Source organism: Xylocopa sonorina, chromosome 9 (genome assembly GCF_050948175.1).
Source record: "Xylocopa sonorina isolate GNS202 chromosome 9, iyXylSono1_principal, whole genome shotgun sequence".
Lineage (NCBI taxonomy): Eukaryota > Metazoa > Arthropoda > Insecta > Hymenoptera > Apidae > Xylocopa > Xylocopa sonorina.
Window position 1 is genome coordinate 11,019,903 of NC_135201.1, and position 17,497 is coordinate 11,037,399.

The 17,497-nt window shown below is 44.5% G+C and overlaps 2 protein-coding genes across 5 annotated transcripts; both read right to left on the reverse strand.

Moving 5' to 3' along the window:
• Positions 1 to 889: 889 nt before the first annotated feature.
• Positions 890 to 12,764, reverse strand: LOC143427252 (uncharacterized). 4 transcript variants are annotated; one of them, XM_076901187.1, is made up of 6 exons: positions 12,389 to 12,764; positions 11,825 to 12,355; positions 7,665 to 7,752; positions 2,213 to 3,556; positions 1,526 to 1,868; positions 890 to 1,353 (listed from the first exon to the last, which is right to left on the reverse strand). In XM_076901187.1, the coding sequence occupies exons 2-6, from the start codon at positions 12,295 to 12,297 to the stop codon at positions 1,097 to 1,099; spliced, it is 2,505 nt and encodes an 834-aa protein (XP_076757302.1). In that variant the 5' UTR covers positions 12,298 to 12,355; positions 12,389 to 12,764; the 3' UTR covers positions 890 to 1,096. The 4 variants fall into 4 exon arrangements, with proteins under 4 accessions (XP_076757302.1, XP_076757304.1, XP_076757301.1 ...); XM_076901189.1 differs by having other exon boundaries at positions 2,213 to 2,933; positions 3,093 to 3,556; positions 11,825 to 12,764; XM_076901186.1 differs by having other exon boundaries at positions 11,825 to 12,764.
• A 505-nt stretch (positions 12,765 to 13,269) lies between these two features.
• Pmp70 (ATP binding cassette subfamily D member Pmp70) lies at positions 13,270 to 17,457 on the reverse strand. Its single transcript, XM_076901190.1, has 12 exons — positions 17,166 to 17,457; positions 17,030 to 17,075; positions 16,728 to 16,915; positions 16,555 to 16,624; positions 16,078 to 16,175; positions 15,795 to 15,975; positions 15,514 to 15,726; positions 15,355 to 15,424; positions 14,809 to 15,284; positions 14,427 to 14,738; positions 14,181 to 14,342; positions 13,270 to 14,109 (listed from the first exon to the last, which is right to left on the reverse strand). Exons 1-12 carry the CDS (start codon positions 17,279 to 17,281, stop codon positions 14,032 to 14,034), a joined length of 2,010 nt encoding a protein of 669 aa, XP_076757305.1. The 5' UTR covers positions 17,282 to 17,457; the 3' UTR covers positions 13,270 to 14,031.
• Positions 17,458 to 17,497: the final 40 nt, after the last annotated feature.

Sequence of the window (17,497 nt, forward strand, 5' to 3'; positions counted from 1 at the left end):
GTTAATCTTTCTTATGATTCGCGAATGCGTGTGTGTGTATTGTTTGTGTATTTGTGTGTGTGTGTACGAGCGTGTGTGTGCGTGTGTGAATTTAAAATTATACTACACGTGTCTACTAAACTTGAGTATACACCGATACCGACAGGGATTAAGTTGATCAATGATGAAAGTAACGACCCCTTTTTCCCCAAATCTTCGACAAAATTTCTCTATGTAGCATATATCGTGCGCGTTTTCTTTTATACTATTGGGGAATTCTCAGCTTTCGATTCGTAGGTCGATCTTCTTCTTCTTCTTTTTTTTTTCTTTTAGTAACGGGCTGGTCACACTGATTCATTCGTCGAACGCAATTATTGTCAGCTACGATATCAAGTCCTGAGTGTAATTAGCCAAAACACTGTTCTCGTTTAATGCGGTTTAATTACTTGTTAGATTAGAATTTCTCTCCACTATTAAATATAGCGTAAAAGTTTCCAGCGAAGACGTTACACATTGTTTCCCGTAAAACTTTCTAATTTAATAATTCCTATTACTGTGCTCTAAACATTGCACGTCGTTCCGTTATACGATATTGCTAAATTTCATCGCGTTCCATTGGTTTGCCGTTCCCGTGGGACTGATTGAACGAAGCCCAAACGTTCCGATAGTATATATTTGGATTGGAGGTACACGCGTATTCGTAGGCAATACTGAGAAATTATGCGTATAGAACGTCGCACGTGTTGAACTATAAAGCGATGAGCTTTCTTCGTTTTTTTTTTTTTTCAACAGTCTCTCCGTATTCGTTGCAATATTCTATGTATTACGAACAGAATGGTCGCGGTACGTTCCCAGCCGATCATTCTGAGCGTATCCAGAAAGAACAACACCGAGACACGACTTCTCTCTCCCCCGTTGTGGACGTGTTAATTCCCAGTCGTTGGCGTGAGCGTGTCAAAGAACAGAACACTTCCTGACGCAAAGAAGCGCGTATACGCGGTGAAAAGCGATCGAGTCTGCCTCGTTTATCCTCGAATAAATCAGTGCGCTAGTTTGGAAAAAATATATAAGTTTGCATTATACGATTACTACTCTCGGTGCCGATTAGTCAACACGTTCAAGCTACGACCGGTTCGGGGCTGCACGGTTGCAATTCTGGCTCGTTCTGAGACTCTGTCGTGCTTGAGGTTCCGGCACTTGATGTGTTTGGATCGTGGTTCGGATCAGGATCCGGTGTCACCGCCGCCCACTGGGTGGTATACGGCGCTACTCCTGCCTGTTTTCTGGCTTTCCTCTTCGCGCGTTGCTGCTCCATCACCAAACGCAGGCGTCTCATCTTACCCTTGGTCGCTTCGTTCTCTTTCGATAGCTCCTCTGTAACGAAAGATACCGGAATAATGGCAAATCCAGTTCACTGGAACGATTTAAATCTACAATTTCGATTTTGCTAGAAACTCTCAAGGGATTGCACATCTCCCAGCGCACTGAAAATGAAATATCAATGAATTTAAACGTAGAATCTGAATTTCTTTTGGAGTATATGTACCAGTGGAGTATCCAGGGTTGGATGAGTCGTGACAACCACCAATCGACGTCGAAGTGCCGTTCATAGTGGTCGTCGTTCCAGTCGAGGACGGAGAGGAGGCTGAAGACTGTTGGCGGCCGTTAGAATGCCTATGATGATGCCTAAAGTTACCTGCGGTGGCAGCTGGCGTTGCGCACAACAGGTCATTCAGAATGTGAATTATGGTACTTATATCACGCTTGGGACGACCGTGTCTGTCCTGAAGAGCTGGGTTCAAGGTTCCGCTAAATGTACCCGAATACACACCCTTTCCATGGTGATGCATACTCTCTATGATTGCACCCTGCCTACGTCTTGCGTTCTCCTGCGTTTGAAAAATTACAAATTACTATTTGAATAGCGTCCCAATAAAAAGTATTCAAATCAACTCCACTGTGTGTCCCAATTAAAGTATCTTATACACTGCAAGCATCTGATGATAAGGCAATTAGCAAGAATTTCATTGAACGAATGAAATAAGCAAAACGCTCAAGGACCTAAGAGAGCGTTCGAAAAGCCACTTTTCAGGATACGATCGCTATGATACGTGTATTCGATACTTCTAATCATCGTAAAGCCAATCGACCAAGACCTTAACGGACACACAGCTTTGAAGTACATAAGAAATAGTGGTACACAGGGGGAACTGGCATCGGTAATAATGTATACCTCTGCGAGGTCGACCCGCGAGGTGAGTACCTCAGAGGAGAGCTGCTTTAGTTTCTGCGTCAAGTTACGAGAAGCTTCGGCTAACGCCCTGGTGTCCAGAGTCGCCGCCTTCGAGTTCTGCTCGTTCAGGGAAGAGGTAGGGCTCTGAGGGCCGTTGTCCCCATCCGCGACGTTACTCCTGCTAGTGTCCATGTCGTTGCTGGACTGTTGGGCGTGGTGGTGAGCGGTGCAAAGTTTCTTGCGCGGCGGTATCGCGTCGTAGGACACGGATTCCGCGTATCCGCGCCCGGTAGAGGTAGATCGTTGCAAGTGTTCCACGAAGGACGAGAGCAAGGCGTTGTTAGGTTTGTTCCTCGAATGGTGGTGATGGTGGTGATGATGGTGATGATGATGGTGGAAATGATGGTGGTAGAGAAGGCAGGATTGACAAGCGTTCGCGTTACCGTTCGGTGACGCTGAGCCATGGTTGCTGCCGCCGGTTCGAGCCGATGACGTTTGGCTTGTGCAAAAGGATGAGTGCGGTGGACTGATCGGTGAATAGGTGGACGAGGAGGAAACGGAGGAGGCTGTAGTCGCGCGACTCGAGCAGACGGGGCTGGTCGTCGTGGTGGCCGTCGAGAGGCTGGTGCTGCAACAGGCGCGCGCGTGTAATGCCGAGGCCAGGCTACTTATCAACGCTGCCCTCGCAGCCCTCGCGGCTGAGATGCCGTTTTGCAACTTCGTGGAGGTGCTGCTGGTGGAACGTGCGGCTAACACGGTGGACCGTCTACTTTGCAGCGAAGTAGAGACGTGGCTGGTAGGCAAGTTTGTCTCGTTCGAATTATTTCCACCGATTGTCAAACCGGACGTGTTGCTGGTCGACTGACTGGCCGTTGGCGAGGCGTTGCTGGTGGAACGCGCGGCTAACACTGTGGATCGTCTACTTTGCAGTGAGGTAGAGACGTGGTTGGTAGACAAGTTGGAGCTGTTCGAGCTATTTCCACCGATAGTCAAACCAGACGTGTTGCTGGTCGACTGGTTGGCCGTTGGCGAGGCGCTGCTGGTCGAACGTGCTGCTAGCACCGTGGACCGTCTACTCTGGAGGGAAGTAGAGACGTGGCTTGTGGACAAATTGGGTCCGTTCGAACTGTTCCCACCGATGGTCAAACCAGAGGTGTTGGTGGTCGACTGACTGGCAGTTGGCGAAGCCGGTGTCACCGTGGATAGCTGCAGCTGGATCAACATCATATGATCCCCTAATCGCATGGTGAGATTCAGGGGTGCTTTGCCGGACAGGAAGTCGTTCACCTGGGAGTCGTTCAGACTTTCTAACGCCTGCATAACGCTCTGCTCCGGTCGTTGTGCCTGGAAACATTTTTCACGATATTAATCAAAGTGGTAGATCGCCGCACACTTATTTTTCTTTTTCTTTTTATGGTGGAAAAGCAAGCCTGTCGGGAAGAAAACACGTGGCACAATTATACCAAGTGTTTCACCGCTAAACGGTGATTAAATGCTTTTACAGGATAAGAGGCGACGTTTCGAAGAGTCGAGGAGAGGAAGCCGTACGACCAAGAACTCGCCTGTAGATTAACCAACTCCGCTTGACCAATTCTATGGCTCTCGTTTCAATACGCAAGTCCGAGCTAAGTACTTTCTATATCCTCCAGTGTAATCTCCTATACGTTATCGCCTATCATCTTAGCGGTAGAAATTAAAGAAGCTGTACACGTAGCACAGTCTGAATGATTAAAAACCTAATACGTTGCGTCTTTCCATGAGCGTGCCGGCTTCTTCCAAGCGATTATACCATCCTCCACGTCCTACGTGTCTGTCTATTGAAAAATCGTGGCAAAAATTGAAAAGGATCTTCCTATCGAGCCTTTAAGAACTGCTCCCGCTTCTGAACCGTATCGATAACTTTTTTTTCTCTATCGTCTAACGCGTTCCATGGCCTATTCATCCAGGCGAAGAAGATGAGGTTGAATCGATGAGTCCACGACGAGAGATGGAAACGCGAGAAGACCTGCAGAAGAGAGGAAACCTCGCGGAACCGCGGCTCAGACCCTAGACGGGCACAACTAGGCATCCCTCGGTACACCTAACGGACTTCCTTTCACTGACGGTCATCGCATATTCGGTAATTCGATTTGCTCGTATTCGTCCAGTGGGGAATCTGGTCTTGGACGAATGGACCCTGGATCAACAACACCGCTGCAAACATGTAACACTTTCTTCTTTGTCGAGAATATCCACCGACTGGAAACCTGAATGAATTAATTAGCTGTTAAAATGCTGCGCATGTTCACCAAGAAAGACAAAGGATAAACGATCCCCGATTTGAATGAGACTATAAATATACGGATACCTTTCTTTCAATTGTTCTGATAGAAGAGAAACAAAGTACGATTAAGTACCTAATCAGTTTGTAAAACTATAAAAAATGTTACATGCCAGATTGCTTTAAGTCTTAGATAGCTTCCTACTTAAACTGTAAGAATTCGTTTACGGCTAATTATTATTAGGGATTTGGGATTCCCATGGTTGATACAAACGCAGTGATAGCATATATTCGAGAACTCCTAACGAAGAACCGCAGAAGAGCATCGTGAGTGCCGTGACGACCGTCGAGGAAACGGATGGCGCCACGCTCGAAGCGCAACCTGCTGTCAGGCCAGAAACGTATATATACACCGTGAATCGTAAATACCCGTGTCTGACGCCCCTCCAGGGTTGCCTGGCACCTTCCCCCCCTCTGCGATGTGTCGCTAGGGCACGTCTGTCTGGCCGCTGGTGGGTTCGTTGTTGCAGGATAAGGAAAAAATAAGCGTACGCTCTCGGAAAGGGAGCTGCGGCTACAGCAGAGTCTCTAGTAGGGGGACCACGGGTGCACGAGAAGCGTTTACGATTCACGATCTACTCGCACCACGTGTCAACTGGCTATACCTAGTAGAGAAGCGAAGTAGGACGTACACGGCGAATTACGTTAATACGTAGTATATCAGCATTCCCGTCCGGAGACATCACTTACACGCATAAACAGACTTAATCCCTTTCAGGAACGCCCCAAGTACAAAAGGTCTCGATTAGAGTATGCAAAGATACGCGATGTAACAATACTGGCGTATAAATAGGTCGCGTTTAGATGAAATTTACAATTATTTTCGCTCTAATTGCATATCACGATCAGACTTCGCCTTTCTTTTGATATATGCAAGCACCACGTCGAGATGCCTCTCCTGAATGCGCGTATAATATCGCTACAGTGCATCGAGAAACTTGACGGGGAGGAAAACTTGTTTTTTAACCGCATGACTAAGGAAAATGTATGATTGCAATGTTGCAAACCAAATAAGTTATGACTATCTGGTGACTGAACGATAAAGTCGCGTCGCAAGGTGACCTTATGACTCTTCTTTCTATCGTATAGAATGGAACGAAAGAGGAACGATCGTGACATCATCGCATTCTTACGGTTTTCCTTATTCAAAGCGGCATAATTCGGCTCGTTTAAGTTGTGACAACGCGATCTGTTGTCTTACCACCCTCGCTTGGCAACATTCGCGATAATTAACGCGAGCCAGCTGCAGGAACGATACATCAAACTCGTGTCCTAACGCGCGGCACCCTAATTAACATTTAATACCATTCCCGAACGCGTTCCCTCGGAGTTAAAGGCAAAAAACGCTGCAGAGGCTTCTAACTGTTCAGCAAAATTTCCACAGCCGATCGATAAAATCTCTCCTCTGGTCCGAGCAGGCATATTACCGCCAGAGTCGCCTTTATCAAACTTTGAACCTGTTTAGCGCAGAGTCTTAATACCACGCGGACCAACTACAGGGTGAATGTCTCTCCCTCCCACGCTCTGTGATCGATTTCGCGTTTTATCCTCTAACCCAAGGAGAGTCTACACGTCTCCGCAAATCTGGTGTTACTTTTGATCAAAATACAAATACAAACATTATACGTATTCCTCTGATACTGACGTCTTAAAGGTTGAGAACCGCCCCGATACGTGGTATTTTTCTTTTTGCGATTAAAGGTCAAGAACCGTTGCTACGTGCTTATGAATGAACTGTTAACGTAGTACTACGTTTTTACATGCGGCGGCGCAGCCACGTAGGGTACACCTATGTTCCTCTGTGCCGCCGTAGAATTTAGTACGGAGAGACCCGGTGCGGTGTACTCTCTTGATCGTTGTACAGAGGGGAAAAAAAATAAGAAGACGAAAGACGCGTGTCGATCGAGGAGAGGCATTCTTACACAGAGGAGAACCGATCAGGCTAGCCAACTATGTCGTGCGAAACCAGCGTAGGTCTCGCCCCGTTTCTTCGTAACCACCCACGAAAGAACGAAACGCGCGTGCGTGTGCACGTGTGTGTGTGTAGAGGTGGATCGTGGCCCGAAGCACGGCTCCATGCACACGCATAACTATATACCCTACACACGGGCGCACTTTAAAATTGACTGCGGGTGACCGAGACTCGAGCGGGCGGTCCCCTTGACAGCCATGCGAACGAGTCTCGGTCGCGATAAGGACCTGTGTGCCGGCGCTGTTGCCAGCGCCTCGAACTCGCAGGCCTAAAGACTCTTTCAATGAGAGAGAAAGACCGTATACATCCTTTGTGTATGCGCGCGTGCACCCGGGTTTTCTCTCCACGGACCAGCTCGCTCTCCGTGTTTATCGATTCAAATCGAACAATCTAACGCGAAGATGGCTGGGCCGGATTCTTCTGACTTCGTTCTCATGGAAACGATGGCTGAGGGGCGCATCTGTAGGGAGACACGTTTTCCTTTTCTGTATGGATGGAGATGGAAAGGACGCTGGGAACTGAAAGATAAAATCGTAAGGTGAACGAGAGATTGATTGCGAGCCGATTCGAATCGCGCGAGGCTCGACTCCTACGGCTGTGAGAGAGGATCAATTGGTAGACTTGAAAAAAAACAGACAGAGTACCTTCGAGGTGTCTCGTCGATGACGGGAGAAAGTTTAAGGAACAGCTTAAGGAAAATTTGACGCAATACCACCGGGAAATAAGACGCTGACGATACTGTGACCGAGAAACCAAGTGACCCGATGATACGCGAGCAGAGTTAACGGCGTTCGCCAGGATTGCAATTCTGTGCAAGTTTTCCGTTTTTCAACGAGAACTCCTTCTTCCACAGATCAGACGCAGAACAGGAAACAATGAACACTTCGTCGAGCAGGAATCCTAAGAAATCCAAACTATATGTACGAACATCCGTCGAAGGCACATTTCAAAGTACTTCCATCGATATTATTTCCAGGCTAGGCTATTACCAATTGATCATACCTTGTAACCAATTTAAGTCCTGATCATGTCCAAACATATTAAAAAGAAACGAAAGAAATAAAAGCTCTGCCTAAAAATGATAAGTTATCGGATCGTAACTGGAACGATTGGATCAGGCATTTAACGCAAAACGAATGAGAAACATGCAATTCACTTACCAATAGGCCGGTTTCTACGCTTGGCAGTAACGTGAGCCGACTGCCATCTTGTAAACGATTTTCCTCGAGCGTTCCCTCGCATAATTGTCTGAAACAAAAATTTCGGGATGTCAGTTAACCTTCGTTCGACCAAGCGAGGAAGCAGAAAAATTGTGAAACGCGCCAACGCGCGCGGGCATTGCGATCTATGACGTGTCTCCCTGATAATTGCGTACGAGTCTGGCATGACCGAGGCGTTACCACTTATCGCGTGAAACACGATTGTCACTTCATCCACGGGTGGTCTCTTTGGATAATGATTTGTCCACGGTCGAGCTACCGTCCGTGGAAATCCGTCTTCAAAGATACACAATCATCTTCATGACAAAATTTGCAATTGTACAAACGATCGATTATGACGATACGCATGGAAATAGTGACACGCTGGCTGATTACGTAAACGACAACGTCAGTGGTTAAAAAACCTCGACGACATTAGTGTTAATCATCGTATCGACATGCTAGGGGGAGAAAAAAAATGTTGATAACGATACGATCCGAGAGAGATTAGGCAGTTCGATAAGCCGTATTATCGCAACAGCAGAGACAACCAGAGGAGACGCAAATAGTCGTACGAGGAATTGACATCAACTGGGAATGTCGCGGAAGTCTCCATTGTGCAACTTCCTACGGCCACATCGTTCTTAATTAAAAACGGATTCGAACCTCTTCGTAAATTAAAAGTAGCCTCTATTAGTAACAGGAAGGAGTTAAGACGATTCTCTCGCATCTATCCATCATTATTCCTCCCACGTTTCCTTATCCATTTATTAGAACATGCGACCACTCGTCAGAGATCCATAGACATCGACGACGCCGTTGACCTTTAACATTGAATTTAAATTACTCAGTATTTTAATCGATCGTTCTTTTCAGAGAGAGAAAAAAATAAGTTAAATCTGGACAATTCGTTAGAGCTTAGCCAACAGCGATGACCTGTTTGACGTTACGCCATTGTTATACCCGTAACTGCGACACCGGGGATTATACAACACGGGGTAACGCCCGATTGAAATTTATTAGCGAAGCTTCTTCCGATAAGAGCAAAGTAAATTTATCACGCGACACGTTTCACAAGCGACAATTTCTTCTTGTCATCGATATAGTGTATTGTCAGAGTGTGCGTACCATTCGAAAGTATTGACTAGTCGCTGCTGAACTGATTGCGAAAATACCGACATTCTTCGTCAGCGTTCGTATAATCGATTTTGATTCAGCAAATGCATATATACGTTCCACGAAATTGTCAAGTGGTTATTTTCGCAGCTTATACCTTTACGAAGAAATCACTGTGCAAACTGTACAGGCACGAGAATACGATTTAAGCTGACTCGTAATCAGTTTTACCTTCGTGGAGCAACGCTTTTCTACGTAGAATCGAATTTCCCGTTGATAAATTGATTTCGAACAGAGACATCTACCGATTGATCAGTATTGGAAACGGAAGTACGAGGGTGGCGGATCCTGGCGCCGCTCGCCCGGACTGCGATGGGCTTAACGGTTTTTGGTGAAGATACTGGGATCCTGTGTTTGATCTTTGTGTCCTCTCGCAGCCTGTCTCTCACCTTTTCCAAACGCGTCTCAAGGTAACAATGATAAAAAAAACAATCTACATTGTTTACACCTTGGTAAGAACTACTTATGAATGTTTTTTTCAATTAGAATCCATCTGATCAACGAAACGTCCAAGTGGATGACTTGTATCGAACAATGCGCGCAGCAGTGATAGATTTACACTCGCCTTCTGAGAAGGTTATCGGTTTCAGAGCGATAAAAAACATTGACTATTTGACAACGGATGAGTGAATACCATTTCGCAAGATGTATTACACAGAACATTCTCGCTATGGTGAGCCATAGGGATACAGCAGTGGAAAATCGAATCACAGAGTGGTATACTTCCTATAGGCTCGGACCGACATGAATGAGAAAGAAAAAAGCGCGCGCTGTATCAATGATGCTAAGAATACATTGCATGCATACATTTAAATCTTACATATGTATAAGGTAAGAGAATGAAAGAACATTCTTGTTGATAACAATGAAACAAATATTGTTCTTTGTTTGATTACCCGGAGATCATAAAATTAATGTGTAACTTTCCAGCACTGCTGATGTACTCTCTCTCTCTTTCTCTTTACGTGTGAGAGAAAAACTTATTTTACTATGTGACTATAAAAACATGTCATACATCAAATGCAAATACTGGTTTTTAGCTGTATCAGTGGAAGATTCTTAAATAAGTGGTTCTTAATGATAAAAGTAATTGAACAGAAAAGTTCTATCCTTGTACGAGCAACGAGGATGACTAACAGGTATGCAACTCCCGATGACACACGCTTAATAGTGGCACAAAACAGTTAAGGTAAGGTTGCATTGCACCTTGAGACTCGCTTTTTACGTGACCCAAGTCGCATCTGACCAGAAGCAGACGCAACCTTCTTCGCACAAAAAGCTTACGATAATAACCGCCTCCTAAAACAAATTTAAAAACGAGCAACTGCAATTAAAGTGATTTTATTTCTAATGTAGATTATGGGCCTTGGACGATCCACGTGGTACAAAGTAATAGTATAAAGCCAGTTAACAACGATCATCCAGCTCGATGAAGCGATACTGACAAATGAAACGTAGCAGAGTATCGACGAACAATTTGACAGTCTCGCAGAAAGAAAGGTAACGCCACTATAAGCAAATTAGACGAAGGTCCATAGTTGTGCGTTTAATACGATACGCATGCGTCTCCAAGGAGCTGTGAAACGAAACAGAGAAAGAGACAAACAGGACGTAACACGAACGAACGAACCAACGACTGACCATGTGCACGTGTCGCGTTCACACCGACACGATGGGAGAGGCAAGCTCGCACACGCATTAAAATACGCAGCGAGGAAGAACCGGCGTGTGCTACCTGTGCCTGTGAAACTGGCCCGGCAGGCATGAGGGAACAAGTAGCGATGGGCACGCGTTCCACAAGATGGAAACTTTGCATAGAAACCTGGAGAATTTCTGCTGGAACCGTCGCGCTGCTGCACGTACCACCTACACACCTTGTACTTTGAGATTTGGAATTTCAAAATGCCACTCACGATTCACGAATGCCATAACGGATCGGTAAATTTGAAACCAGCATTCTACTCGACGATATTCATTCGATAAGGATTGTTGAAAGAATCGCAATAGAAGAATCGAATATCCATTACCTGCGCCCGGATACGAGAGGGCGAAAGATAGGGCGCGGAGGAGAGACCGGAGAAAGAAGGATACAAAGAGAAACAGAGAAAATTCCAACGATGTATTGCGTACGGGAATAGCCAGCCGCCGCCGTCGTCCTTTCCGTCCAACTGTTTCTCTTTCTTCTTCTACCTCTCACTGCACATGGCTGTCACCGTTCCACTTTACGAAAACGCGATTCCCGAGATATTCTACCTACTACACCACCTCCACCTCCTCCTACTCCCGGGAGTCTATAGTATGCCAACCTTCCTCTCCACCATGTTTCTCTCGCGTGCTCGTACGGAGGAGGATCAGTCCGTGCGGCGGCCCCCACGACGCCTACGAATATTATGCCTACTCTCTCTTTTTCTTTCATTGCGTTGATACGGTTTTCCCTCTTCCTTGCGCCTTTCCATGTACGTCGTACACGCAGACACGATACCAACCACACACACACATACACATGCACGTTCACCTACCAGTTTTTTTCTCTCTCCTTTTTCCCTTCTTTTTTAACGAAGATAAGGCACGGAGGGGGCAAGGGTCTACGCCTAATTCCTCCTTCGTGACCGGTCCGCGAGAAAATCCGGCCGAAATCGATCGCAACCACGCGACACGTTATCGACTTATCGGTAAATTAAAAACATATGACTCGAACACGCTTCCGCCCTCTCTATTCTCCCATTGTAATCGCAATATTTTTTCCAAATCAGCAGACTATCCACGCTGTAATCTCCGTTGGAAGAGTTGTCCGATTCGAGCTTATCAACGTCGAAGGAATTCTCTGACACGGAAACTGTAATATCAGGATAATGTTTACGCCACGAGAGAGGACCGCAAGCAAACGGTAATTCCCGTTCCGCGTATAGACAACGCTGTTTCGAATTAATAATACATCTACCAACCTCTCGCGATGTAGTAAACAAATGCGCTCCTTGGCGACCTTCAGCCTCTTCGAGATGATCTTCTTCAGGTTCTCGACGGTGTCCGTGCGATCGACGGCAAGGTCAAATTGTCCACCGGTGGTCGGCGTGATGTTGATGGTAATTTCGTCCGGCTCGAGGACACCGGTGGCGACGCAGCCACACCCCGGTTGCGGTGGCGGCGGCGGCGTTAAGGAGGTGGACGACGACGACAACGAGGAGGAGGCGGCCGTCGTGGTAGGGAGCGGTGAGACGGAGCTGGCCCTTATCGAGTCCTGACCGCAATATTCCGCTGGCTGGTTCGGTTGCATCGTGGAATACGTGGAAGCGACCGGGCCGGTTGACGGGCCAGAGCTGCTGGTATTGTCGCCGGTGTCTCGCTGTGCCTTCGATCCCTCGTCGTTCTCACTGCCCATTGCCGTCACATCCGACGGCGGACCCATACTACCGTCCATTCTGCCACGACACTACAAGCACCAGCGGGACCGTGTCGCCGACGACTGCGCGCACCTACTTCGTCCCGACCCACGTCCCCGCGTCTCGTACACGGCTATGTGGATTACACGCACCCGCACCTGCACCTGTGTTCCAGGCGTCCTACCTAGAGGCCGAGATGCACTCGTCCGCGTCGCGCGACAACCACAGTGTCGCAGAAGGTCCGGCCCACGGGTGCCTTCGGGAACGCGCACGCCACGAGGAACAACTCGGCGGAGACAACGATACCAAAGAGCGACCGAGAAAACAGGGACGAACGCCGCGGTCAAAAGATAGGCGGTGATAGGCGGAGAAAGAGAGGGAGGGACGAAGATAGAGAGAAAGGCGGAGACGAATTCGGCCGATCAGAAAAGAAAGGAGAGAATTTACCGGACCCTTGAACCACGTATACGACCCACTATCCGTTTTCTGATCGATCTCGCGGGTATATACTCGAGATACGGATTACCTTTTACGCTCTTCTTAGACCATTACCACTTCTATTTCGACACTGTTCGACACGTACACGATCGGATCCCTTTCTTTCGTCCGTTTTTATTGTGACCCTATAGATATACGTGGTCCGCGCTTTATTCTTATCTCCCTCACGAACACACGCGCCTCCTTGAACGAGCCCTGGACCGCACAAACCCCGCGACTAGCGACTGCCAACTGAATACCCAGCAAGCCCGGACTTTTGCTAGCTTCCTAAACCCGGCCGAGCTTCTCCGACCGATCAACGGTCAACGAACATGGCGACTGCCAGCTATAGGGCGGACGCCATGTGTCGCAGAGCGAGGCGCGAGAAATTTAAAACGCCGAGTCGAGCGAAAGTGAACCGATGTAAATTGCGGTGTACTCGCCAAGATATTTCCTTTCTCTTTCTTTTTTTATCATACGAATACTTTTGGGATGTACAGAGGATCTGGCAATACCATTTTCTCATCATCGACTTTTCTCTTTTTATATATTCTTATTGTCCAGCAATCCGATATACGCTCTGGCAATGCTTATTCAATGTGATCTACACATAACAAATCACAATTATTAGTCTTATTAATCGTTAGAATACAAAATAATTTGAACTATAGCTTCGTTCATGTACAAGCGTACATAAATATCAATTAATATTTGAATCTTTGTGATGCAATTTATGTGATACGTTCTAACTTTTAGCGGTGTTATGTAATGTGATCCTGAAAAAAATCTATTTAAGTATCAAAAATACGTTGCTTCAACCGACAGCTTAATTCTTGCGTCGAGAAAACTATGTCCCCATAATTCCTGTTAGTTTCTTCGACGATATTGGAAGAACATGTACCAAGACAAATAACATTTAAATTACACATCATTTTTCGTTTTCTTTGTTTTTAACGAGTCAATAGTAATTAAGGCCTACATAATGCAGTGTACACTACCATTCTTTCACATTACTGTCTTTCGTTTTGTTTCTCTTTTTCTTCTTTTTTGATGTAAAAGACAACGATATAAAAATATACGGTATATAAAAATACAGTATATATAAAAATATACAATATATGTGGTAATACAATATTCGTAAATCTATGCGATTTTAACACAGAGATACGCATACATCATATACACAGGTGCTGTACACTGCAGACGTGCAATTAAATTATTCGAAATCAATCGAACATAACATTCCTATCCCTTGCATTGCGGCAAGTATTATCAAATGCAAAGGATACGAAAATTCACGATCCGAATTCTTCCGTATCTGGCTCGATCAGCTTGAAGTCGTAGTTTCCTCGACCATCCATTTGTAAGTAATACTGAAAATATAAATGTATAAATATAAATCGGATAATAAGAGAAACATTTTTTAAACGAACAATCTCCTAACCTCGTGATGCTTCCAAAGGGAGCGTCGATGCGATACTGTGAATAACGTAATATTTGCTTGTCTACAATATGAATACATCGAATCTTCAACGTCGACGCTAACTGCACTTGTGCACTCATCCAAAATTGCGAACTGTGGTTTGTGATAGAAAAGTCTGGCCATCTATAAAAATTATCGTAATTAATGTTAAGTATAGAACGTATCGTGTTCGTGTTCTATATTCCATGGGAAGAAAAAGAATCGTACCGCGATACGCTGCTTTTCACCACCGGACAGAACGTCCATCCAGTCGTTGACAACGTCCCAATTTTGAACTTTCGAACTTCCCTCGCTATTAGATACCTTATCCCTTTCTAATAAATGACCTAATTGAACTAAATCTAACAACTTTTCTAAATCATCGTCCGTCATCTGTCCGCGTCTCATCATTTCCGCCTTTGTATGAGGATAAATTATCTGATCCCTCAAGGTACCCAAAGTCATATAAGGGCGTTGAGGAATATAAAACAGCTTTCCTCGTGGAGGTTTGGTAACTGTGCCGCTCCATACTGGCCATAACTGTTTAAAAAATTTGTCGTTATCCGACTTGCAAATAGATTTAGAACACAATTAAGCAATAACAACTTACTTCTCCGAGAATTCTAAACAGAGAACTCTTTCCGCAACCATTTGGCCCGCAAACCAATACGTTCATGCCTGATTTAACTTCGAATGATAATTCTCTGATAAGAATATCTCCGTTGGGTGTTATCAGAGGTACGCGATCGAATTTTATAATGTTATCTTTATTCACTATTTTTCCTTCGCCGGGACTTCCTATTGGCTCGTCCTTGAAGTCGGATATCATGGTTCTTTGGTACTTTCCAGCATTCAAGTCGTCCAGGACGACCTTTAGCTCCATGACTCTGGCAGTGAAGCCTGCCAATCGTGTCATTTCTCTACCGGCTAAGATCAATCTGCCAATAGCCTCCGCCAGTTTCACTAACATACGACCGTACGTGTAATAACTCTTGTATCGATGATTGGTACTCCCGGAGAGGATAGGGTGATCCTTCTGGAAGAATGGTATACTCACCGAGTAGAAACCGATTATGGTCGCTACATCTGTATCGAAGATAAAACATTAAAGAGTACGTTCGTTATTAACAAATTATATTGATATCTGATATCTTACATTTGCCGATGTAGTTATCTACTATTCCTATCAGAGTTCGGAACTCTAAACATTTGCGTAGATGTGTCACCTGTGAAGAAATATTGTTTACAGTACAAGCTAATATTTTGCGTGTAATGTTGAAAAAAAAATATATATATATATTTGGTAGTAACTTACAAGTTTATGGAAACTAGCTAGTAAAGTTAATTTCTCTCTGTTGTTTCCTTGGTAGAATGCGATTTCTTCGGAATTGGTGATCAACCGTGAATTAATATGACGGAATTCGCCCTCGAGACGTTGCTCTTTCACGGTCATAGCACCGATTGGTTTCCGAAGATGAGTTATAATTCCACCGGCAAGGACGAGGTAAGAGAGCATAAGCAACGGCGTCTGCAAATACCAGTACACATTACCATAAATATACTATAACAGAATTTGTAATAAAATATCCCACTTACTTTACTACTAAGATTAGTTGTGAGCCTGTAAACATAAATAACAATATCCAGTATTGGTTTCGTAATGTTACTATACAGATCTGTGCAACTTTCACAAAATTTGTCGACGTCGGTGGTTAAAAGTTGATCTGGATTCGCTATACGGCTATCTAAATTGCTCATTTTATAATAAGTGAAACCCCTGCAAAGATGATCGGTTACATTACACGTTAAATTAGATCGTTTTAATCTATTTGATTATTTAATCCAATAATTGGTGAGCAGAATAAGAACTATGACTTACTTAAGGTACTGATCCATTAAATCTCGTGTAATATTTGTACGTAATCTCAGCTTCACTTCATATATAGCGTACTTTAACACATTGTTCACCACAGATATCTAAATAAATATAATTATAAGTGATTGCATCAATTACTTTTTCCAGTTAATAAGAGAATAATGTTGTTTAACAGTCGGAGCAAACAAATTTCGTTATTAATCTACAGAAAGTACTCTTTGATAAGAGTATTTAAATATAGATTTCTTTTTTATCTAAGTGCAAACGTTCTGCCAGTTTTAGATGGTAGGAATATTGAAATACATTTTGTTATCAATTATGTGTCTATCAGTAACGTACGATATCTCTCTATAACTCCAAAATTCTATCGCAAGATTATGCTATTGTAAAATGCATGTAAGAATAAACTTACTCTTCTACAATGCGAAACACTAAACAGCACTTTTGCACTAATTTAATATATCAGTTCTGTTCACTTACTACTGGTAGCATAGCCATAAATTTAAGCAAGCGGGATTTAAATAAAACTGTATCCATACTGACAATCGACCTAAAAATGCGAAATGAAATTTACTAAGTTTCAAGTTGACATATCAGAACTAGTAACATGAAAATATAAGATCGGTGAAGCAAAAATTTCTCTTCTTACGTACTGTTCAACCAGAGTGCTTATATTTATCATCCAAATGTCGCAGAGGGATCTCGCGACAAGCGAGACGGCAATAAGCAGGATAAAGCCAAATTCCGCGGACATCAACGACGGTATACCAACTTTGAGCAATCGCCATAGTTGCTTAAAGAACCTCGCGTTGACATAAGCCTTAGGCGTTTTTGGCTTCTCCTAGAGGAATCAAAAGTCAAGCGGTTATAGTGGTGTAAGCGAGATAGACAGATTTCAGCAAGGTTCACAATTTCACAACCATAGAAAAGTAAAGCAAACTTCTCTTTTTCTTACCTCTTTGATCACATACTGAATATCATTAACGGGCCAGGCATTTCTGCTAAATAAAGTAAACACACGATATATATATGTATACGTATATGTATATTGAAACGACAGCTGAAACGATTGCGCGTAAAAACTTTTTTACCTGTGCTTCGTGACCTGTTTCCGTTTTCTTCTTTTTAACATCCATAACAACGCGGTTAACGCACAAGCACCAACCACCGTGCGTCTTGTCGCGAATTTGCTCAACGCTGGCGCCATTCTTTCGATCACGAAAAGATTAAGTCCAATATCACTGGGCTCCGCGACGGTCACGACTCTTCTGCCTCTACTTTAGATAGACATTAAGGTGAACAGGTGGTGGGGCGGGCGTTTGATGAATCAGCTATACTCATCGATAAATTAGCAAAATTTCCATTCGATTTACTACAAACCGGCTCTCTCATTCGGCGATTTTACATAAGTCCTACCTTTGCA

Coding starts and splice junctions, on each gene's coding strand:
- LOC143427252 (XM_076901187.1), bottom strand. CDS start 12,297: ATGGACGGTAGTATGGGTCCGCCGTCGGATGTGACGGCAATGGGCAGT. Junction 7,753..11,824: donor TGTTTACTACATCGCGAGAG/GTTGGTAGATGT, acceptor TTTTTGTTTCAG/ACAATTATGCGAGGGAACGC. Junction 1,354..1,525: donor CAACCCTGGATACTCCACTG/GTACATATACTC, acceptor CTTTCGTTACAG/AGGAGCTATCGAAAGAGAAC.
- Pmp70 (XM_076901190.1), bottom strand. CDS start 17,281: ATGGCGCCAGCGTTGAGCAAATTCGCGACAAGACGCACGGTGGTTGGT. Junction 16,176..16,554: donor TTATGGCTATGCTACCAGTA/GTAAGTGAACAG, acceptor ATATTTATTTAG/ATATCTGTGGTGAACAATGT. Junction 14,110..14,180: donor CCCTTTGGAAGCATCACGAG/GTTAGGAGATTG, acceptor TTATATTTTCAG/TATTACTTACAAATGGATGG.